We start from the raw sequence: 24481 nt of genomic DNA, 5'->3' as shown, positions 1-24481 counted from the left end.
CGGGGCGTAGTGACGTCACAGCGCGCCCCGCCCCCTTACGCTGCGCACTGGGGCGGCCAGAAGGTTTCCGGCGGCGCCGGCGCCATCTTGTAGGAACCTGCGACCGAGTGGGAGTGGAGCGGGGCGGCCGTTGTCGCCGACTCTTCCCTTCTCCCCACGCTCCGGTCAGCGGGTTAGTCAGGTCTCCGGTCCTCAAGGCGAAACTTGTCTCTTATTTAGTTCTGGGGAGCGCCTGGCCGACATGAGTGATGTAGAGGAGAACAACTTCGAGGGCAGAGTGAGTACAAAGCCGCGGGAGCCGTCTTCGGCGACGGCCCGATGCTCGGGGTTTCACCGGGGAGACGGGGTCGCGGGGAGTTTTGCGGGGAGTCCGCGCTCGGGGCGCAGCCTCGGGAGCCGTCGCGGTTGCTTCCTCGCTTCCCAAGATGGCTTCTGGGTTCCACTCGTGCCCCACACACCACGGGCAGCCCCGTGCCCCTTTTTTGGGGGGAGACCGACTGAGACCCGGACCCCCGAGACCGATGTGCCCCCGCAGCGCCCCCTCCCTTTTCGCCACCCCCCGAGGTGCGGGTCCCCTTGGCGGTGAGGCGGGCGGAGCCGGCGGGGCGGTCCCGTCGGGCCGGACAGTGGTAGGTGCTTCCCGCGGTGGCCTCCCTGGCGACCCCGAGCATCGCCGAGGGTCTCGGGTTCGAACGTGCGCGGGGCTGCCGTCCGGGCGGGGCCCCCGCGCTGGGGCCCGTGTCTCCTTGGCTCTCTGTTGCAGTGAGCGGCCGCGGCTCTGCTGGGACCGGCGGCGCTGCGTCTCTAAAGGCGAAAGCCTTGAGGTGGAAGGTGGGACGAGCCCCAGGAAGTGGTTAGTCAACGACCGCAACGACCCTTAAGCGTCCTTAAGGCGAGAGCCGTGCGGGGAGCGCTACGCCCGGAGCCCCCTCCCCCCTCAATGCCCCCTCTACTCTCCTCGCCTCGCCTTCCGAAATGAGTGGGGAAATGCTGTAACGCCTTATTTTTTTTCTGATTCCTTGATGTTGGGCTGCTGTTGTTTTTTTTTCCCCCCTCTTCGTTATATCTCAGCTTCTAATGCTTTTTCTCTTCCTGTGACCTTTCATCTAAAAATTGACCACTCCTTTTGCAGGTTTTTACGGTAAAACAAACAAACAAAAAAGTGGGGGGTGGGGGGAATCTTGTGTCCTAATCTTACATAACTGAAGGGATTTCATGGCTCAGTGTTTTTAAAATAGCGAGTCAGTGTCTACTGTTCTCCGTCAGCAAAGAGGGCGCGAAGCTTCTCATGGGTCGATATAAACGTCGAGTATAAACGTCGCAGAGAGACGTTATTCTAAGCTTAAATGTACTAGCACGTGTGTCGGGGCTTGCGTTGTGTTTCCGAAGTTGCCCTCGAGGTGGAAATTGGTGGGAGCGAGTGAGTGTGAAACCCTGAAAACACAACCCCCAGGCAACGTGTTTCCTCTGTTGTGTTGGTATCCCGGTCACTAGGGGAAACGCGTAAAAACACTGCAGGTGTGTGCTGGCCGGATTGAAGTTTGTCTTTTAGAAGCTCATACTGTAAACACCTGGAACCGGACAGTTATATCAGGCTTTTGTTCTTTTTGAGGAAAGAGACTTAAGTAGATTATAAACAAAAACTGTTTTTAATTCCTATAAGATTGGATGTTTAAAAATCTAATCTGGAGGATCGATATAAATGAGTGAAGTGCTCATTTTTTAGGATGGGATATTGGCTTGTCCCAGCAAACTTTTAAAAGTCATTTGGTGGTAGTTGTAAGCTACTAATTAGGTAGTTATTGGAAAGAATTCTATCCATTAATCTTTTCTTTGATTATTTCGTACAAAAAAATTCATTTAACGTTTGTTTTGATTTGGTTTGTGGGGAAGAGGACTTGCTATTTGGGATCTTGTTTCCCTTAAGTTCTTAGTTTAACATACTTGTCGCCTTTCCCACGTTATATATGTAATATATGTAAGATTCCCACCCAATTTTAATCTAAAATGTATGTAGGCATTAATATTTTTTAATAGAAAAAGAGTGTTTACACTTGTGTGGTGTTTGTGGTCATAGGAAATACTTTTTCATGATACCCAAGTATTTTAGTATGGGTGAACTCTGAATAAGTCCATGCTCATGTGTTACTTTTTTTTTTTTAACGTAGTTTGAGGTTATTGTTTTATCTGTAATTGGTTAAGGAATTAGAAGAATGCCAGAGGCTTTTCTGAGGATTTACGTTTTCTTAAAGCAATTCACTCATGCTTTTGGTTTTTAAAGTACAATGATTATCTGCTAACCACAACCAGCAGTTTTTATAGAATACAATTGTTTTCTTGTCTTCGTATCTAAATTTACAAAGGCTCAAAAAAGGATTTCAAGATGTTTAAGTAATTGTTATATTTCAAACTTTTTACTAAAATAAGTTAGAGAAAACTGATAGGTCAGTATTTAGATTTCATTTGCTTTATCTACAGAATAAACAGCACATATTTACCCCATCTTACTGAGAAGATACTTAAAATTAAAGGGCAACTTTCTAGAGAGTTCAGAACACATTTTTAAAAATAGGGCTAATACTAAGGGTTTGTATTTTGATAGAATTTTAGAATCTATACCCACTCCCCCAAAAATGTTGACATACTTTGTCATTTACTTCTCATTTAAGGGCTGCAGTACTCTGATCATTTTAGAAATTAAAAAATGAGGCCCAGTCCGGCCACTGTTGCTCAGTGGTTGACCATTGCTATGAACCAGGAGTCCACCGTTCAGTTCTAGGTGTAGGCACATGCCCGGGTTGCAGGCTCCATCCCCAGTAGGAGGGCTTGCAGGAGGCAACCTATCAATGATTGTCTCTCATCATTGATGTTTCTTACTCCCTCTCCCCTTCTCTCTGAAATTCAATAAAAATATATTTTTAAAATAAAATACTGAGGCCCAGGAGACCATGCAGCCAGGAATTTGAGATGTACAAATCCCAGTTATTTGCTCATACAACACTATGTTGTTTACTTTTTTTTTAAAGAGTGCATGTACTTCAGTGCCTCTGAGCCATTAATGGATTTTGCTAAACACAGTTACAGGAGCTTAATTTTCCATTATGGATTAATGTCTCTTTCATTTTAAAGTACTGGAGTAAAAGAACTTTAGGAAAGAAAATATAATTGACTCAATTTAGTTATAAGTGACCCTAAGACTTAGCTAACCAAAATTCCCTTCTGCCTGAGATGAAACTGTTGAGAATCTGCTGCTGCCTTTTTACTATAAAAACATGTTTACAATAAAAACAGATTGGAGGCGGGGGGCGACTTGAAGTCTTATTTGGGATGACTGACAGCTCAAATCTGAGTAAAGTACATAAGCAAGTGCTGTGTGATAGAATTAATAAGGAATTCAGAAAATGGTGCCGAGCAGTTCTGAGCTACTGGAAAGGTAGAGCTCTACCTACTAAATGGAACTTACCTTGGATCTTTTGGTAAGGAAAATGAATATTGATGGTATAGATGTGACAGTGAGTGAATAGATTGCTGGAATAGTGACAGATGATAGATTGACTAAATATGCAGTCAGATAATGGAGGGTTTTGAATTCTAAATTTATGAATTTGGATTTAATCCAATATGCAGTGAGGAGCCATGTATGGATTATTAATTCTGGGAGTGGCATAAAGAAAGAGATTTTAGCAAAGAACAAAGAGACTGGTACAGGAAGAGCAGCAGGGCACAGTTTAAATATTTTAGGCCTGGCTGGAGTCGCTCAGTGGTTGAGCATGGACCTATGAACCAGGAGGTCACCTTTCAATTCCTGGTCAGGGCACTCGAAGGAGACATTCAAAGGCAGCCCATCAATGATTCTCTCTCATCATTGATGTTTCTCTCTCTCCCCCTCTCCTTTCCTCTCTGAAATCAATTTTTAAAAATGTATTTTTAAAAATATATTTTAGGAAGGAAATTATGAAAAATTTGGTCTAAACAGGACATCAGTGGGATGTTAAGAATGAGACATTTTTAAGGGCTCCAAGAGAATAATGGTGCTCATAAAATAGGTTCTTTAAAACAATTTGCTTGGGACATGTATATCACATTAACAGAAGTATTTTAAGTGAAAATGTCTTTTGGAGCTGGGAGTTGGCACTTGAGCTATTGCTTTGCGGGTCTTCAAAAGAATGAGTTGTGTGTGTCGCACAGCTTCAACTAAAAGTGGGATTTCCATCTCAAGAAATCTTAGTGTCCTTTAGAAAAATTAAGGAAAATGGAAACTAAGCTTTTCTTATTTCACTTATTTTTATTCCTCTCTTCCCCTAGATTTTTTTTTAATGAAACTTAGAAAAATATTGAGTCCAATTATATTCTCATACAATGGCCCCAATATTTTTAATGGAGGTTAATGTTTATTGTGTGGAAGTCCATCTTATAATTCCATAATTGTCTATCCTTTAAAGTCCATTTAAAGAGGAAAAATAATACTTACTCCTGCCCCCCTTTTTAGAGCTTACTCCTACTTTCTTAAGAGACTCCTAGGGTTACATATATATATATACGTGATTGACTAAATAATACAAATGAAGAGCAAAACACAAGTTCATCTGTACCAATTTGGGAATTAAAATTTGTTGATATTTTGTTGAACAGCAGAAATAGGGGAAGATTTATTTCTTATCTGAAACCTGATTTGTAATAATAGGGGCAGTGACTACATCATTCAAAAGCCAGCTTGGTGACTGGCTCCTTTTTAAAATAAAAAACAAACAACAAAAACCCTAAAACTCGGTTTTTTACTTTTCTGTTGATGAAGGTTTAAAATAATGTAAATAAAATTGATTTCCTATTTTACAGATAAAATGACCGCACTTTAGCTTTCAGTTCAGCTTTTTCAGAAATTTAATTTCCTCTCTCATCACATCAACCTATTAGAAAAGGATAAAGCTTCCTTTCTTATAGTAGGGGTTGTATTAAACTTGATACAGTCTTATTTGTCTTGGGTTTTCTTCCTAAAATTAAGTACTATCGTTTCCCGTTTTTTTTATTAATTGATTTGAGAGAGCAGGGTGGAGAAAACAGAGACATCAATTTGTTGTCCACTTATTTATGCATACATTGGCTGATTCTTGTATGTGCCCTGACTGGGGATTGGACCTATTGGGACAGCACTATAACCAACTGAGCTACCCGACAGGGATCATCTAATTTTAATTCTCAGATTTTTACATTTGAGATTTCTTTCACTGAAGGGTACTAATTTGCTCAATACAAGTAGAAGGTACCATTTTTAAAAGGAGCAATGCAGCTAATTGTAGCCACAGAGCATAACTGTAATTTTACAGATTTGTCATAGATGCTTCTTAATATTTGTACCATTTCTGAAAGAGAATTAGTTCGGTTTTGGGACCTGAACTAATATTAAGAGATTTAAATATTTACGAATGAGCTCCATTAAAAATACAAATAAACTTATGGACTTGATTTTGTAAATGAACTAGTTATTTACCTAGGATATAACAAGTGTGAAATAGCCCTGAATAATTAGCATAATAATTTCGTAGAACTTGCCAAACAGTGTGAAAACTCTTTGTAATATCAGTGGGTGCTTAGATATCAAATAACTAACCATGGAACCTTTGTAAAAGGTATATATTTACATGCTGAATTAATACTGATAATGTTCCTATGTCATAACAGATTTAGCAAGACAAGTGGAGGTGAGAAAATGGCAAAGATCAGATGGGAAAAAGAATCAGTAAACCCTGTGAAAGAAAGTTGAGGTGAATAATGAAAGGAAATGTGGTTTCCCCTCCCTCCTCTAAGTTACTGCCATGTATAGTTGTGTATAGTCCTTATTGTCTCATAATTTTCACGAAAGATGTGACTAGGCCTGACCCATCTGAAGTAGAAGGAAAAGTTTATTTTTCCTTGAAACTAAGGCCCTATAGTCTTATTCAAATTCATAAGTACTTCATGACATTAGAAAATGAGAACATAAGTAGAGAGTACTATGACAGGTTCTTATTTTAGTAGTTTGCTTTTAGTTGCTGTTTACTGGCTTTATTATACCTAAACCTTTTTAGTTCTTATAAAGTTGTTTTCTATGCCTTTGAAATTGTCACTTAGTACACTAGCTTTTTGGATTTAATTGATGATGGCATATAAGCTGGCAGGTTTATAAGCCACATTTAAAATATCTATGAGTCTTTGTAGATACAAAGACCACTCTGACCTCACTCAGAATACATCATATAGGTATAACCTTAAAGAAAGGGAAATCATTTAAAAATAGCTAATGTTGTGAGAATTTAGGGGGGTTTTTTTGTTTTGTTTTTTAAGGAATTGCTCTAATAGTTGTTAGGGACTTTTATAAGCCTAGGAGTCTGTTAAAGAAGCAGCCTATCATACTCGAGAAAGGAGACAGAACTGCTATTTCTATAGACTGAAATGAAAGAATTGAGTGAAAGCAGGTTTTCATATGTCCTAAAGAGTGAGGTTCTTGGTACAGTACAATGTAAGTTATTTGGGTAATTTAAGCGCCCCCTCCCTTAGACATAGAATTTACCTAAATGCACTAGTGTATTTCTATGGAAATAGATATCCAACTTCATAAAATAATGGGGAAATATATTTTGAGAAAGTTTATTTTAAAAGTTTACGTTCTAGTCATATAGATTTGAATTGTGTAAACTTGCCACTATTACTGGCATAGAGTTCGCCTTGCCATAACAGTAGTATGGGTTACAGTGTAGCATTTATATTGGATTATGTGTTTAAGTATTAAGCATATATTGGTATAAATTTTTCACCTATAATATGATACTAGCTTTATTAAAAAGCACTGCAGTTATTGCTTGCTGTGAAAATTGTGTTCTGCAACGTGTGCATATATTGAGTAACCCATTTTCCTGATTAAAATAATAGTATGTGGTTGTTGCAGTTATTTTCAATATGTAAAATACAACTCTATTTTAACACAGAAAAGAGAGATGGCTCCTAGATGGCTTTATTGAATACTCATAACTTCCTTAATATTTATGGTTAGCTTCTTCCTTTTTGGGGCGATGGGGGAGGAGGCTATGTCCAGCTACCAGCAGAGGTACCTTGATAATAAACAAGTTAAAAGAACAAACACGTTATTTGAGCAGGTTGTGCGGTGAGAACTTTTTGCTTGGCTTTTGATTTATAGTGGTTATGATGGAATGGAAGCCTATTTAAGACTTACATTAAAATTTGTGATATGTGGTTGCAAGTCAAACGTAAAAAGGAAAATGTAGCATTTGTCCATAAAGGGCTCATTGTAGCCTGGTTTCTAATGTACAGTTCAGTGAAAACGACATTTATTTGGCACTAGCATTGGAGAAATAAGTTGCTTAAAAATGGTAAATATTAATATGACCATTTTTCTGTGTGTGAAGACTATTAACAACTAGTTCTTAGGACAGGCCTTAGTATTAGAAAAATTTTGAAGAATTAAAGGTATATTTTATTTTAATTTTTTTCTCTATAGAGTTTACATTTTTTGTTTTGTTTTTTTTTTTTCCTTATAATTTATTTTTTAGGTTAAGTGTACTGACGACTATTTATTTTTTTAAAGTCTCGAGTTTATACATTGTTTTGGGAGAGTAAACCAATAGTGACAGCCTTGAAACTAGGAGTTAATGGAAGTTAAGATGACTGTTTCTTAACCTTGAATGATTCTATGAAAAAATTTATGCAGATTTAGGTTCCCTGCTACAACAAAATTGAAGGATAGGCAACAAAGGAAGTTAGATATTTGTAACACTGGATAATAAAAAGCAAGTCTTCTTTAAAAATATGCTAATGTCTTTTGAAAAGATACTGTCATATCTTAATACTTTGTTAGCAAATAAAAGGAAAATTGCATTTTTCCCAATGAGCTGTGCCAGCACTGGGATTTAAAATTTTAAGATGTTACTGATTACCTTATTTATATTAGTTTCTAAGAAGTGGTAATTTTCATTACTACTGAATACTTTTCAACCATTAGTCATGCTGATGAGAGAACATTTGAAAATGAAATATACACATATATTTGTGCCTTAACATTTTTATCCTTTACTAGAAAGCTTCACATAAACATTTAAGAATAAGTTTGGTGTTTTAATATATAGGGTTTTTATTTCTATCCTAGTAAAATGAAAAGTTTTATAGTGTCACAGAGCACAAACCCTTCTGATATGTATTATAACAAGGGCTGTGCTGATGTTCATAGGCACTGTTCCATCTACTACTATTCTACAGTAGTATAAATGAATGTTATACCAGAGGATTTGTTTTATAGACAGGAAAGCAAAAAGAGAGAGGGGAAGATATTCTTAAATCAGCGTAGTTAGTGAACCAGTCTGTGAGACTGCAATTACGAGCAAATTATTTGTGTCCCCCCCACCCCTTTTTAAAGTACTGAATATGCTGCTTTTACAGTTTCAGTGAATCAAACGGCCTGAATTGCTGTTCCTGCTCCAGGCTTCTGTCCAGAAATTTAGAGAGTATGTGAGATATTGTGTAGATAGCTAAATATATTCAGTTTTGTTTTCATCTGAAAAAATAAATATGCATAGCAGCATTAGTACAGTTTTTGACATTAAGTAAAATGTAAAGGAAAAGTTGTAAGCAGGTTGCATGGTAGGAAGTCTTTTAGTTTGAAATTGTTTGATTTGGGAAGTAGTTGTTTTTAATTTCAACTTTTTCAGAAGCCAGTTTTCTGGTATAGGATATAGTCACTGAAGGGGGAGTATAAATAATGCATAGCTGCATAAAATCTGCAAAAACTATGAACAAAAAGAGGTGGGATAAAAAATAAAGACCATGTTATAATTTTGTGATAAATTCTTGTGCTATATGATACTTAATGGCTAATATAGAGTTTTTAAATGCCACAGGTGCAAAAATACATATATTAGGAATTTACAAGCCAGGGGGGGAATTTTAAGAATTTCATGCTTTTCCCCTTACTTTTTCAGAATGCTTGTCAGAACTTATCTTCCTGGTTAAGTCGGAGTGAGCAAAGATAGGTCAAACAAAATTGGGAGGTGTTAGTAATTGTACTAATTTTTTTCTACTCCTTTGAACCTTAGCATGTGTCCTGCAGTGTTTGAGTTTAGATAGGTGTGTGCAAATATTTCAGGGTAGGATGCTTTGCATGGCTTAGTGAAAGCTTATTCTTCAGGTTATAAATTAGTGAAAATGTAGATGGGGGATTATAGTTCATGTTAGATTTATGCTCGAATTAAGTATTCATATTAAAATTGTTCACATTTTAGGAACTAGGATGAAACATGAAAGGGGAGGAGGGTGAAGAGTATGGTAAAAACATTTAGAAAAATTCAGAATTCCCTAATTTTTAGAAACAAGACTTTTGAGCAGTTTTAAAGATCATAAAGTTGTTTTTTAAATAAACTAGTTATTTGCACTTTACCTGCTGGCTTTCCATTTGGTAGATAGCATTCTGAACTCCAGCAGAGTTTTATAATCCCCACGTGCTTAAATATACTAAATGTTCTTTTTCCATTAAGGTTAATGTTCGTGAAGAAATTGAAGAGTTTTTTCCAAGAATGTGGAAGATAAATCAAGATAAAAGAAGGCTAATGAAAAGTATTAAAGATCAGAAAATTAAAATTGAATGGGGGAAAAAATTGAACAGAAGATTGGTCAGATAGAAGCACTTGAATATTTTTTTAAGGCTATTTTGAATTGTTTGAATTGGGGAAGAATACACGAAGTATGAAAAATGAAAAACTCAATGAAGAATGAAGAGAAGTAGAAAGCAAGAGTGAAGTAGAATTAAAAGAATCTGGAAGAATGAATGGGTCCTAGGTTAAGTAAATGTATGGTTTATGTTCCAGTGTCTGTATGATCAAGTTGTAGATGAATTTGCATGATTACTTAGTTAATAGAGAATTGGTGATCTGGTTCAAGTAGGGAATTATTGAGGACAGTTAGCAGTATTAACAATGGGTTATTAATGAGCTGAAATTTTTTCTGGAGGGTGTTGCCTAACCATTTGTTTTTTCAGGAGCAATCAATATAAATAATTACGGTACTTTAAATGTTAGGTGTTAGGCATCTACTTGACCAGTGCCATTTGTAATACTGTCTTCTTTGTTAGGAGTCTCGCTCTCAGTCAAAATCTCCAACGGGAACTCCTGCTCGTGTAAAATCGGAGAGCAGGTCAGGATCTCGTAGTCCATCAAGGGTTTCCAAACATTCTGAATCCCATTCTCGATCAAGATCAAAATCCAGGTATGTGTGTTTAAAATAATACTTAAAATGCTTCTTTAGGGTTTTTCAGGGCAAAGTAGTGTTTGTTTTTTCTAAAATCCCTTATTTTTACCTCATTTTATATAGACATTTTATCAATGATTCAAAAATTATGAAGTAGTTTTTTCAAACTGCTTAGTAATGGAGTTTAGAAATGAATAATACATTCTAGATACAGACTTAGATAAGGTAGAATTATCTCAACTCTATCAAATACTAGCTAGCTATTACAACAAATTAAATGTCAGTTGATTGAAATGTGCTTGACATTTGAGCATTAGTTTTTTCTATTTTATTTCAGTAATACTTGCACAACAAAATTGGCATGTAATTTAGTACAAAGAAAGTTGATGTAAGTATGTTGTGCTGGTTATCAAAATGATTTGAGAAGCTTTTTCAAGATTCACATTCCATCTACATTCTTTACCTGAAGATTGTGACTGAAGTCCAGGGTGGAATTCTGGTCAGATGTAGTGGCAGGGAACTGGAGGGGAGGGAGAGAAATCCCTGGGTGATTAAGAGTCCCTATCACTTACCTCCTCAACAAAGTAGGAAACAAACTAGGGAATCAACAGTGGAAAGATGGGTGAGAAGCTCTTGAAAGCTTAAAGAAATGAAGACCATTAGATTAGAAGGGCCTTTAGGTTAATTTAGTAGATGCTAGATTGCAGCGGCTAAAGAAAGATTGGAAAGGAAATGATACTTAGCAGTAAAGGAGGAATATAGTACTATATTAAAGAGGTGATAAGTGATTCAACAAAGGATTTTATTGTGGTGTTAGTAGTTTGTTTTGTCTCTTTTATGGTAAAATACACATAATAACCATAACCATTTTAAAATGTACAGTGCAATGCCCTAGCTGGTTTGGCTCAGTGGATAGAGCATCGGCCTTCGGACTGAATGATCCTGGGTTCCATTCCAGTCAAGGGCACATGCCCAGGTTGCAAGCTCGATCACCAGTAGGGGGTGTGCAGGAGACCGCCGATCAATGATTCTCTCTCATCATTGATGTTTCTCTCCCTCTTCCTTCCTCTCTGAAATCAAAAATATACTTAAAAAAATAAAAATGCACAGCTCAGTGATGTTATATACATTTCATATTGTTGTGCAACCATCACCACCATCCATCCCCATAACTCTTTTTATCTGTTGTAAAACGGAAACTATACCCCTTAAACCATGAGTTCCCGTTCTCTCCTCCTATCCCCTGGCAATGACCATTTTCCTTTCTGTCTTCATAGATTTTGACTACCAAATGCTTCATATAAATGGAGTTATACAGTATTTGTTTTCTTGTGAGTGACTTGTTTCATTTAGCATAATGCCCTCATATTTCATCTGTGTTGAATATTGCAGAATTTCCTTCCTAGTTGTAGTTGGGCTTTTTGTTGTTTTTTGTTTGTTTTTTTTATTTTGTTTTTAAAAGAAAGCAGAACTTTAACATGCTTATAAGGTAAGGTGAAAAGAGAGAATGGAGAAAGGATAGACTGAGAACAAGGAGAAGATTGTAATGATTAAGAGAACAAGAGGAAGACTACCCTTTCTTCAGTAAGGAGCTGAGAATAAACAGGGATATCTGTATAGGTCCTTGGCATTAGCCATTTGTTTAAGTATTACCTGCATTTATTTCTCTCCAAGGTCGAGGTCAAGGAGGCATTCTCATAGACGTTACAGCCGATCCAGATCCCATTCTCACTCTCATAGGAGACGATCTCGAAGTAGGTCATATACACCAGAATACCGGCGTCGAAGGAGCCGAAGTCATTCTCCAATGTCTAACCGGAGAAGACATACAGGCAGCAGGGTATGTGGTTTATAAAAGTTAATGAACTTATTTTATCTTTAATATGTGTTTAGTCATAGCATAGTATCTTGCTTTATGAGAGTGAGACCATGGTTTAAAAAGTAGTACTCAAGCCTGCCAGTGTTGCATAGTGGTTGAGTATCAACCCATGAACCAAGCGGTCACCGGTTCAATTCCCAGTCTGGGCACATGCCAGCTTGGTTACTCAGTCCCAGTAGGGGGCATGCTGGAGGCCATGTTTCTCATTGATGTTTTTATTTCACCATCCCTCTACCTCTTCTCTAAAGAAAATCAATAAAAACATATTTTTTAATTTAAAAAAAAAGTAGTACTTAAGAAGTATCCTTGAGGATATGGATATTATTTAATGTACATTTAAGTATATTTTCTTTCCTTGACTTTTGAGTAGTTTAAAGAGATGAAATTTGGAGAGAAATGGTATGTTCCAAAACTAAAATGGAAAGCATAATCTGAGTTGAGAATAATGAAATTAAAAGTTTTATGGCAGTTAGTGGGTAGACAGCAAGTAAATACCAAAAACTATAGAAATAGCCAGCACTCATAATACGAGGACTGTGCAGAATTCTTTAATACAGTTAATATTCTTAACATCTGTGAGGCAAGTTGCCATGTTATGGATAAGTTGAGTCTTGAATATGTGACATGGAGGTTTGTTTTTGGCTAACTGGCAGAGTCCAGATTTCAACCAAACTCTTGACTAGTATTCCTGTGCTTAACTACTATGCTGTGCTTCTCCCATGTGATACTGCAGACTACCATGTGCATCTACTAAGGAATGAAATTGGGCAGTGGGGAGTCTAATCAGCAATTGCAGATAAAGTCAGATTGAGTACACATCTATAGGGATGGAAAACATTTGAATAAACTAGAAATATGGCATTAAACTAAGGATGAATTCTTAGTATGCATTCTGAAAATTGCTGGGCTACAGAGTGGAGTTTTTGTTTTTATTCAGGCTACAACCTGAAGTTTATTTCACAGAAGGCAGGAGTGTTGCCCTAACTGGTTTGGCTCAGTAGATAGAGCGTCGGCCTGTGGACTGAAGGGTCCCAGGTTCGATTCCGGTCAAGGGCATGTACCTTGGTTGCGGGCACATACCCAGTAGGGAGGGTGCAGGAGGCAGCTGATTGATGTTTCTCTCTCATCGATGTTCCTGGCTCTCTATCCCTCTCTGTAAAAAATCAATAAAATATTATTTTTTTTAAAAGAAGGAGGAGGCAGGGGTGTTATTGTGAACTGTAGGATATAACTCATTGGTTTATTTTCCTCTTAAATTATTTTCAAGTCACTTGAAACAGTATAGTCTTTGGGTAAGGTGTTCTAAGCATAGTATTTCTGTTTTAATATTTATTTTAATTTGGAGCTTAAAATTAAACGACATCTTTACTCAACAGGCAAATCCAGATCCCAACACTTGTCTTGGAGTGTTTGGCCTCAGTTTGTATACAACAGAGAGAGATCTTCGTGAAGTATTTTCTCGGTATGGACCATTGAGTGGTGTCAATGTGGTTTATGATCAGCGAACTGGACGATCACGAGGATTTGCTTTTGTCTATTTTGAGAGAATAGATGACTCAAAGGAGGTAATTTTGTTTTTATAATTGTCATTTTGAACATTTTCTGATATACATGATTATATTATTGAGTTGCTATTAAAAGTTGATTAATCGACTCCCAGTTCCATAAATATGTCCTCTTTCATTCTTGACCTGATTCAAAGTGTTACAATTAGAATGGCCAGTTTCACTTCTGATATAGGTATATCCTTATTGAAATCCGGCCTTGTAAAGTGAGATGTATGTTTGAGTTAATGGAAAAATGTAAAGTGTTTCTTTTTAATAAGCCTTTTTCATGTTCAAAGCAGGTGATTCAATTGACTTTTTAGAATTATGATGTTTAGGTTTAATCTGTTTAATTTTGTGTCTAACTAGCTCTCCATGTATAGATACACAGCTTTGTTTTTCCATTCTCTTAATATTCATCTGTTATTCTGTTGTATAATCTATATATATAAAAAACTAAGTGACCTGTCGACTGGTGGACCGGTTGCTATGACGCGCACTGACCACCAGGGGGCAGACACTCAATGCAGGAGCTGACCCCGGTAGTAAGTGCACTCCTACAGTTGGAACACCACTCAGCTGACCAGGATGAATGGGAGCTGGATGAGCAGGAGTGCCTCCTCCCCAACCGCCTGCCGCTTCACGCTCTACTACATTCTTCGGGGGGATGTTGGATGCGGGTTTCAGCCCGATCAAAGCAGGCTATGCCGAGGGACCCCACCGGTGCATGAATCTGTTCACCGGGCCTCTAGTTGAAAAACAATACACGAAAAGAATTAGTATTTTTTAAAAATGTTTTTATTGATTTCAGAGAGAGGGAAGGAGAGGGGGAGAGGGGTAGAAACATCAATGATGAGAGAGAATCATTGATCTGGCTGCCTCCTGCACACCCCCTATTGGGGATGGAGCTCACAACCTGGGCATGTGCCCTGACCAAGAATGGAATCATGACCTCCTGGTTCGTAGATACATCGGTTGGACGAAAAGAGTTATTAGTACCTTTTGTTTTTTGTTTGGTGCCATTCTTAATTTGCCTAACAGGATGATTTGAAATAGTACTATTCTAATGTAATAGGTATTGGATTATAAAGGAAGCAGTAGGCTTGCTTTCTCTATACTAAAAGTTTATAGTGACTGAGTTAGAAAACTCCATTTTAAGGAATTAGAAGCTAATTAACAAATGACAAGTATTAGCATTTCTTCTTTGTACCATTTTACATGTGACAGTCAGTAGTTGGATATATAGATTATTGCTCTATATATCAACAGTGCTTAATTGCAACATAATCATAATACATGTTAGCATATCTCTTAAAAATAGTAGAGGTTATTGGCATCTAGTGGATATAGGCCAGGGTTGATATTAAGCATCCTACAGTTCACAGGATAGCCACCCACAGCGTAGAACTAACAGTCCCAAAGTATTGATGGTGGTGTGCTTATAAAAGTCATAACAAAATAATGCTTCAGGTTGTAAGTCCTTTATATAATAGGCATTCTAATTTTTTGTCAGTATTTTTTACTGTTACATATAGTAGTCCCCCCTTATCCATCCACGGGGGATATGTTCCAAGACCCCAGTGGATGCCTAAAACCTCAGACAGGACCAAACTTTTCACTTCAAAGAAGCACTTTTTACAGCTTTTCTTAGGTATATTGGAATTGCCAGCATTGCTATACTTATGCTTTGGGGCATTATTCAGTAAAATAAGGGTTACTTGAACACAAGCACTGATATTATGACAGTTGATTTGACAACCCAGACAGCCAGTAAGTGCCTAATGGGGGTGGGGGTGGGTAGAGTAGGTTATATAATGTGGATATGCTGGACAGGGATAATTCACATCCCGGGAGGGACATGCACAATTTTAAAACTTAAGAATTATTTCGGCAATTTTCCATTTTAATATTTTCGTCCCGAGTTTGTGGATAACTGAAACTGCAGATGGAGGCGGGGAGGACTACTTAGCTTATTTCTGTTCTCAATTAAGGGATAAAGGTGTACATTTAGAAATTTCAAGATATCTGACCTGAAGTAAATGTTGAAGAGTGTGAACAATTAAAACTTTTTAATATATGAAACTTGTTTGTACTCTCTTGATTCTCCTCCCTCCCACCCCCACCCCCAGGTTTATTCCTGGGCAAAATAAAATGAAAGTGGCAACTTTAGTTAGTTCAAAGAACTTTATGCAGATTTGTTAAAATGATAGAATTATTATTGTATTTATTGGTATTAGTGTCGAAGGTCAAAAGGAATACAAACGCAGGTATAAGACAGGAGCACTTACTGAGAGGTAGAGGTTCCTTTCTATTTGTAGTTCACTACACTAGATGGCAGTGTGTTCTTAAGGAACAGCTTGACTAGTTTAAACTTGTCACTTGAATTGTAGTTTCTGCTTTGAGTTGCCCAGACTGCAATTAGTCACTGCATCCCCAGAGTTATGCAGGCTTCCCTGAGTTGTGTAGTTCCTTCTCTCTAGCTGCCCCAGTCTTTCAGCACAGGCCTGCAAGTGTCCATGTGTACATTAGAAAACTCAATGCTATTGACATGCATATAGCAGAGATTCATATGTAAAATCATACCCCCTTTTGTTTGAAAAAATTGTTTAGAGAATTTTAATTTTTGAAATTTCAAATGGAAAGTGTTAACTTTATTACAGTTTTGATAGTCTCTCCTTGGTGAATTATGAATGACTGACTGTGCCTTTTCTTTAAAGGCTATGGAAAGGGCAAATGGAATGGAGCTGGATGGCAGAAGAATTCGTGTGGACTATTCTATCACCAAGAGAGCACATACACCTACACCAGGCATCTACATGGGCAGACCAACTCAGTAAGATTTCAAGTTTCCTAAGCTAAACTATTTTAGCCAGAAGTCTACCAGATGTATCTACAAAATTTTGATAAGTCAAACGATAAAATTTTCCCTATAATTGAAATGGAAATTTATTTAATTTGTATATATTCTTTGAATCATTTTTTATATATACAGTTGACCCTTGAACAATGAAGGGGTTAGGTGCACCAAATCCTGTGCAGTCAAAAATCCACATCGAACTTTCAGCTCTCCGAAAACATAGTTTTCCCTTAGTATTTACCAGGGATTGGTTCTAGGACCCCTATGGATACTAAAATCCATGATACTCAAGTGCCCTAAAGTAAAATGCCATGGATCAGTGCATGCAGTTCACCCTCTGCATACACAGGCTCCAGCTATTGATTGAAAACAGTGCAGGTATTTATTGGGGGGGAAGAGGGGAATCTGTATAAGTAGGCTGGTGCAGTTCAAAGGTACACTGCGTGTGTGTGCGTGCGTTCACGCATGCATGCATGCATGCACGCGCACACAGGAGGATAAATTAAAATTATTGAAGTGCATTTCTGGCCCTTGGTATTCTACAGATAGAAAAAATGTTAGATATTAGAAAAATATCATACATTCTTAAAGTATTCCCTTTCTATTCTTTTTTTTTTTTAATATATATTTTACTGATTTTTTACAGAGAAGAAGGGAGAGGGATAGAGAGAAACATCCATGAGAGAGAAACATCAATCAGCTGCCTCCTGCACGCCCCCCATTGGGGATGTGCCCGCAACCAGGGTACATGCCCTTGACCGGAATCGAACCCGGGACCCTTGAGTCCGCAGGCCGACACTCTATCCACTGAGCCAAACCGGTTCGGCTGTTCTTTTTTTGTTTTGTTTTTTGTTTTTTTAGAGAGATGAAGGGAGGAGAGAGAAACATTGATTGGTTGCCTCCAGAATGTCTCCCATCACGGGATCGAGCAGTAACCCGGCATGTACCCTGACTGGGAATCAAACCAGTGACCTTTTGGTTCACGGGTCAATGCTCAACCACTGAGCCACACTGACTGGGCACTTCTTAGTGTTTTGGTATTGTTTTCCAGTACAGTTCATTTCACTTGTGGAAAAGATCCTAGTGATTTTGGCAGGGCATTAATAGGAGAGCAGTTTATAGTTTGGAGAGTTGCATGTAATCTTTCCTGGTTATTTATGTAATGAATAAGAAGCCAAGGCAAGAATAACATGGGCGGCAGCCAACTAAGACATAGAGGTAATTGTCATGAAAGGGTTATTCTTTGCCTTTTCTCACCTCCTTCCTCTTTTATTTTACTTAAGTACCATTTTGTATTAAGTGATACTGGAAAATAATCGTTCACATTGATACCAAATGTTTACTTTTTTTTGTAGTAGTGGTGGTGGTGGTGGTGGAGGTGGAGGCGGTGGTGGAGGCGGAGGAGGTGGCAGGCGTCGAGATTCTTACTATGAAAGAGGATACGAGCGTGGTTATGACAGATATGAAGACTACGATTACCGATACAGGTAATATTTAACTTGTAGTTTCTAAATTAGATGACAGTTGTATTATTTGGTGCTTTTGATTTATGTTTGATATGTATTAAGAAAAATATTGGAAAGATTTTATATGATCCTTTCTTAAGAAAGTAGTAAAGAATTATTTTTTCAAAACTGAATACATACATAAATTACCTGTGTTTGCTAGTATTTTGTTGTGCCATATACTTACTGTTTTGGTATCATTGGCACACAGAGAAATTAATAGTTATCATCTTGGGTCCATTATTATTTTGAATGATGGGAATTTTCATTTTCATTTGCCTCAGTGGATTATGTGTATGCTAAGTAATCTTTTGTTTCCTACAGAAGAAGATCACCTTCTCCTTACTATAGCCGATACAGATCACGATCAAGATCTCGTTCCTACAGCCCAAGTAAGTGCTTCTACAGCTTTGTGTCTAATTAATGGTTTTAAAAAATTAGGGTATATGGTGACTGTTACTATATGCAAGTCAAACTATAATTGTCATTTTAACTTTTTCTCTCTCTCTTTCAGGACGCTATTGATGAAGAGAATGATTACATTTGAGGATATCTTTTTCTCTTTTGTTGTTTAATTCTGGATTTCCCTGAGCTTCTAATCCTTCCTACTTAAAAGGAATCCGAAAAAAATCTTTGGTTATTTAGCGTCTACACTTTGTCAATTGCATTGGTGTTTTCCACCCCTTTTATTATACTCTTAAAGTTCTAATTGTCATTTTGAGTAGTTAAACATCTTGAGTAAAAAAAAAAAAAAGGAACCCCCAGTGTTATGCTTTGGGTTTGTTTGTTGTTGTGTTTTTGCTTTTACAGAAAATTAACTTCTGGCTAATCAAAAAAGGAAAGAAATGATCTTTTTAAAGCTTCTTTTTTGTTAGGTACTATATTAGAAATCTACATTTGTGACAAACTCCTTTTTTAACTTTCTTTTGGAGAAGATAGTAACACATAAAATAGTTCAGTCATGTCAGGTTTGGGGTGTCATGGAGCAGTCAAATAGTTGAGTGTAGAAAGTTTGAAGCTATAAAACAGTCGTTTCTTTTGAAAAAATGAAAATTTATAACCCTAAAAAGGGCATTTTTCTTAGAGATGGAAAGCTTGTGGGCTCCTATAAAACATGTTCTATTTAAACTACATCTGTTAAGACTTACAAACTTTACAGTGTGATTTTTTTTGTGTTGAACTTATTGAAGTTTAAGTATTCTCTTAATCAGTGAAGGACAACCCTTACTATTATTTATTACTTAGAGCAATTGTATACTTTGCTGTTAGAAATCTTGGTATGGGACAGTGGTTAAGCAGGCTCTTGTATAGTTTAGAGTCCTTGGAGGATATGTGTGGGGAAGAGTAGTCTCCTTTCAAATAAAAGTTAATTTCTTTGAAAATGGGACTGTCTCTTTATTGTGTTACAAAGGGAAAATATAACTGGATTGATTTGGGAGCCAGTCCTTTCTTTTCCTAACATTTTTGCTTATATCTAAATGAAATACTTGTCTCTTATTCAGTCTTTAAAAACCTTTGTTTTACTCTCCCATTTTTGTTGGCCATATTGTAAATATTGAGAGTATTAAGTATCAAAGCACCATGCTGAAGGAAAGATAACATGGTTCGTGTCCTCACAAAGTCCACATTCTAATAGGAAACACACTGAAATGACTGGACTATAATGTAAGAGAAGGGTGTTTTCGCAAAGAAGTATCTATCTGATGTGTCAGGTGATCTTTATGAAAAGGTTTAGAAGATGGACATCTATAATACTGTCAACAATAAAAAACATATTTTTTTAGTATAGGAGCATGAGCTCCTTTGTTCCTCCCTGAAAGCAGATATAAAATTAGATTATGATGATCTGTATAATAGATTAATGGGATCTATGGGATTGAAGCACCTCAAATATCTTAATTAAAAAATCTACAAAATGTTTGTCATAGTTTTCCTTTCCAATATAGGCTATTCAAAGAACAAAGCGATTTCTTGTTGGTCCCTGGCTGAAGGGTTTTTGTTCTTTAAGCCAGGTTATTGAAAGTATATCAACAAAAAGTGATAACATTAGCGACAGTCTGGAAGAAAAGAGCCATGTGAAGAGACTGTAAACATAATTAAACGTGTGTGTGTGTGTGTGTGTTACATGTATGTTGATGGTGAAAAAGCAAGGAAGGAGACTAGGTAAATAAGGGGGGGGGGATAAAAATTTAATAGACCAGTCTTTGAAGTCTTCCCTAAGAAGGTGAAATATAAGTAAATCTGAAGGGAAGGGAAGAAGCCTTATCTGGAAGGAAGAGTATGTTGGGTGTAGGAAATAGCAAATGTAATGGCCTTACAAGGCAGAAGAATACCTGAAATATTGGACAAGAGAAGACAGGTGATAACCTTAACGGCGGGGCCCTGCTGGGGAAGGGTTTGGGAGGTGTGGTTTCAACCATCCAGCAAGTTTTTTTTATAGAAGGGAGCTGTTGTCAGAAGTGGGTGCATGGGTATATTGCTATAGATATATGGGTACATATTAGGCTTAAGGACTAAATGTGTTACATTGCATGGATGTGGATGTGCAACATACAAAAAAAATGGGGTATTTCTGGGCCTCTTGTTTTTGTTTCTTTTTTTGTTAATCCTCATCCAAGGATATTTTTCCCATTGGTTTTTAGAGTGGAAGGGAGGGGGGCGGGGGAGAGACACATTAATTGGTTGCCTCCTACATGTGCCTCAGCCAGGGCCAGGGATCCAGCCTGCAACTGAGGTATGTGTACTTAACTGGAATCAAACGTGTGACCCTTCAGTCCATGGGCTTTTGCTCTAATCCAGCCGTGGGCAAACTACAGCCCACGGGCCGGATCCGGCCCGTTTGAAATGACTAAAACTAAAAAAAAAAAAAGATCCGTACCCTTTTATGTAATGATGTTTGCTTTGAATTTATATTAGTTCACACAAACACTCCATCCATGCTTTTGTTCTGGCCCTCCGGTCCAGTTTAAGAACCCATTGTGGCCCTCGAGTCAAAAAGTTTGCCCACCCCTGCTCTAATCCAAACTGGCTAGGGCTGTTACCTATATTATTAAACTGGTTGAAGGTAAGAAAAACTTGTTCTAACTCCCTACAACAGTGGCTCCTGTTGATTGGGGGATGAAGGGAGAATGATCATAGAGCCCTTAAAAATCTGATAAAAGTGCAATCTGTCTTCCTAGAAAAAGTAAAGATTTAAAACAATTTGTATACAAATACTAGGTTTTTAAATTTCTTCGTGCGTAGAATAAAATCTATAGGAATATGCACCAGTTTTCTAACTGGTAGTTATCCTGTAAAGTAGCAAACAGGAGAGGCAACTTGCAGAAAAACAGGGCAATTTTACATACAAGTTCAGGAACATTATGCATACTAGTGCTTCCGGATAAAAGCTCCTGTCATAGACTACCCAGAGATTCTCGAAGACTCATGGCTGTTTTTTAGAATGTGGCTTAGAATACTTGAATTTCCTAGCACCTTGAGAACTATGAAGCACAAATACATATATATTGCTTCATTATGGCAATTGGAAGTCTTTATTTGTAATCCTATATGATAAAAGCCTAATATGCCAAGTGGCCAGTTGGCTGTTCAACCAAAGCATGATATGCTAAAGCCGCTCAACTACTTGCTATGACTTACACTGACCACCAGTGGTAGACAGTCAACTGGTCAGCCAGTCGCTATAATGTGCATTGACCACCAGAGGGCAGATGCTCCAACCAGTAGGTTAGCTGGCTGCTGGGGTCTGGCTGATTGGGACTTAGTGAGGTGGGCCTGACATGCCTTGGAGCCCTCCCATGGTCCCTTCCCTGCTGGCCAACCTCCTGCATTCCTCCTTGGCTCTGATTGTGCACTGGTGGGGTCCCTTGGCCTGGCCTGTGCCCTCACATTCGGCCCAACAGCGTAACAACTAGTCACTATGACGTACATTGACCACCAGGGAGCAGACACTCAACGCAGGAGCTGCCCCTGGTGGTCAGTGTGCTCCCACAGCAGGGAGTGGGCCTAAGCTGTTGGTCAGACATCCCCAGAGGGCGCCCGGACTTTGAGAAGGCTCAGGCTAGGCTGAGGGACCCCCAAATCCCTAAGTACACGCATTTTGTGCACCGGGCCTGTAGTGTAAAATAAAGGTCTATTTGTTCAAAATATGGCCACTCCTGATGCCAAACAATGCTTCAGGCATATGAATTTCCTTTTTCCCACTTAACCTGAAATTAAGTGGATTGAATGGTCAAAATTGGTGCATTTTTGTGTTACGAAAAGTACATTAAAAGGTAAGATGAGCCCTGACCGGTTTGGCTCAGTGACTAGAGCATAGGCCTGCGGACTGAAAGGTCCCAGGTTCGATTCCAGCCAAGGGCATGTACCTTGCTTGCGGGCACATCCCCAGTAGGAGGTGTGCAAGAGGCAGCTGATCAATGTTTCTCTCATCTATGTTTCTAACTCTCTATCCCTCTCTCTTCCTCTCTGTAAAAAATCAATAAAATATATTAAAAATAAATAAATTTTAAAAAAGGTAAGATGAACCCAGCCAGTGTGGTTCAGTGGTTGAGCATTGTCCTATGAGCCAGGAGGTTGCAGTTTTGTGTGTGTTTTTTAATATATTTTTACTGATTTCAGGGGAACATGGAGAGGGAGAGATGGAAACATCAATGATGAGAATCATTGATTGGCTGCCTCCTACACACACCACATGGGCTCCAACCTGCATCTCAGTCATGTGCCCTGACCAGGAATTGAACTGTGACCTCCTGGTTCATACGTGGACGCTCAACCACTGAGCCATACCAGTCGGGCAAGAGGTTGCGGTTTTGATTTCCGGTCATAGCACATGCCCCAATGTTTCCATCTCTCCCTCTCGCTAAAATAATAAAAATAAAAGCATGTAAAAAAGATAAGGTGAGTAATGAATATAGAAAACAAGAAAGGCCGAAACCGGTTTGGCTCAGTGGATAGAGCATCGGCCTGCGGACTGAAAGGTCCCGAGTTCGATTCCGGTCAAGGGCATGTACCTAGGTTGCGGGCACATCCCCAGTGGGAGATGTGCAGGAGACAGCTGATCGATGTTTCTCTCTCATCGATGTTTCTAACTATCTCTCTCCCTTCCTCTCTGTAAAAAATCAATAAAATATATATTTTAAAAAAATAAAAAAGAAAAGAAAACAAGAAAGGCCTAAGTAATTTCTAAGAAAGCAAAATACAAATGAAATACCAGGTTTTCCCAATTTAAGCTCCCACCAATTATATAAGAAAGGGTGGTCTTGGAGCAAAAGGTGTTCAGATTTTACTAAAGGAAAATAAGCTTTACTCTGAATTATTTATACCACAAAAATGTTTCAAAATGAAATTGAGGTAACAGTTTTCAAAAACAATATGGTGAAAGAAAAAACTAATGGAACTGAGGGGAAAAAAGATTACATGATGTTAGTACTAGAATGCATACATACTATGGCATTCTGTTTGACTAAGTTCTACCCTACACTTAATCTTAACTGACCCTAAAAAGGCTGTCCAATTGGGAAACCTTGCTTGGTGTTCATAGGTTAAAAACAAAGCAGTTGCTTAACACTCAAACCAGTCATGAGTCCTCACTAGGATACTGTGATGTGAATCTAGGTATGTTTCTTTCTGATGGCAATTTAATCCTGGAATAGATTTTCATGGCATGATTTTTCAGACTTCTACAAATACTGCGGGGGTTTTTGTGTGCGTGTAAATTTGAGAGGATACTCTATGCTGGGAATGTAACATACTTTAACAATGAGTTAGAGATAAAATTGAAAAAATTGAGACTGTCAAAGAGGGCCTAGACTCCCTCCCCTCAAGGGTGAGCATTGACACATGAGTAATTGAAGCACCACAGTGTCAGGAGAGTGTGGCTCTGATCACTTTCATTTGGAAAAATTAAAAGTACTTAAAAAGGAGAACTGGGAGTTAGTGTTTAATTTGTAGAGTTTCAGTTGGAGAAGATGAAAAAGTTGGATGGTGGTGATGGTTGCACAGTGAATGTACTGAATGCCACAGATCTGTACACCTGCAAATGCTAAATTTTATGTATAGTTTACCACACACAAAAAAAAGGACCAAAAAAAAGCTCTCTAATATAAAAATCCACATATCTCTAACTTGGAACTATTTCTTGCTGCTGTATTCTGTAATTTGAAAGTTGTGAAATGACTAGATTACCAATGAGATGATTGCTTGCTTTGTGACTGCTCCATCACTAGGGCCTAGAACAGATCATGGATTGGAGTAAATATCGAATTAATGGAAGGAAGGGAAAGAGGGGGGAGAAATAAATGATTGGTAGAGCCCATTAATTTAGGAAATTCCCAAACAGAAAATTCCTTCAAATTAAACTTATGAACTGAACATATATTCAATCTTGATGACCCAAAAAAAGGATTAAGAATCACTTTTAAATCTGTTTAGTTCAGGAAGAGAAATGGCAATTTAACATAATTATAAA

General features: G+C 38.0%; 1 protein-coding gene across 1 annotated transcript; it reads left to right on the top strand.

Annotated features, from left to right (window-relative positions):
* The first annotated feature begins 65 nt into the window (after positions 1 to 65).
* TRA2A (transformer 2 alpha homolog) lies at positions 66 to 19394 on the top strand. The gene is made up of 8 exons (XM_070424432.1): positions 66 to 277; positions 10112 to 10245; positions 11902 to 12067; positions 13483 to 13671; positions 16368 to 16483; positions 17863 to 17994; positions 18337 to 18404; positions 18527 to 19394. Exons 1-8 carry the CDS (start codon positions 242 to 244, stop codon positions 18535 to 18537), a joined length of 852 nt encoding a protein of 283 aa, XP_070280533.1. The 5' UTR covers positions 66 to 241; the 3' UTR covers positions 18538 to 19394.
* The last annotated feature ends 5087 nt before the right edge of the window (positions 19395 to 24481 follow it).

This window comes from Myotis yumanensis, unplaced genomic scaffold, assembly GCF_028538775.1.
Source record: "Myotis yumanensis isolate MYYU_CA2020_CCGP unplaced genomic scaffold, mMyoYum1.0.hap1 SCAF_9, whole genome shotgun sequence".
NCBI classification, from domain to species: Eukaryota; Metazoa; Chordata; class Mammalia; order Chiroptera; family Vespertilionidae; genus Myotis; species Myotis yumanensis.
Note: the sequence above shows the minus strand (reverse complement) of the source record. Positions and strands in the feature narration are given on the sequence as shown.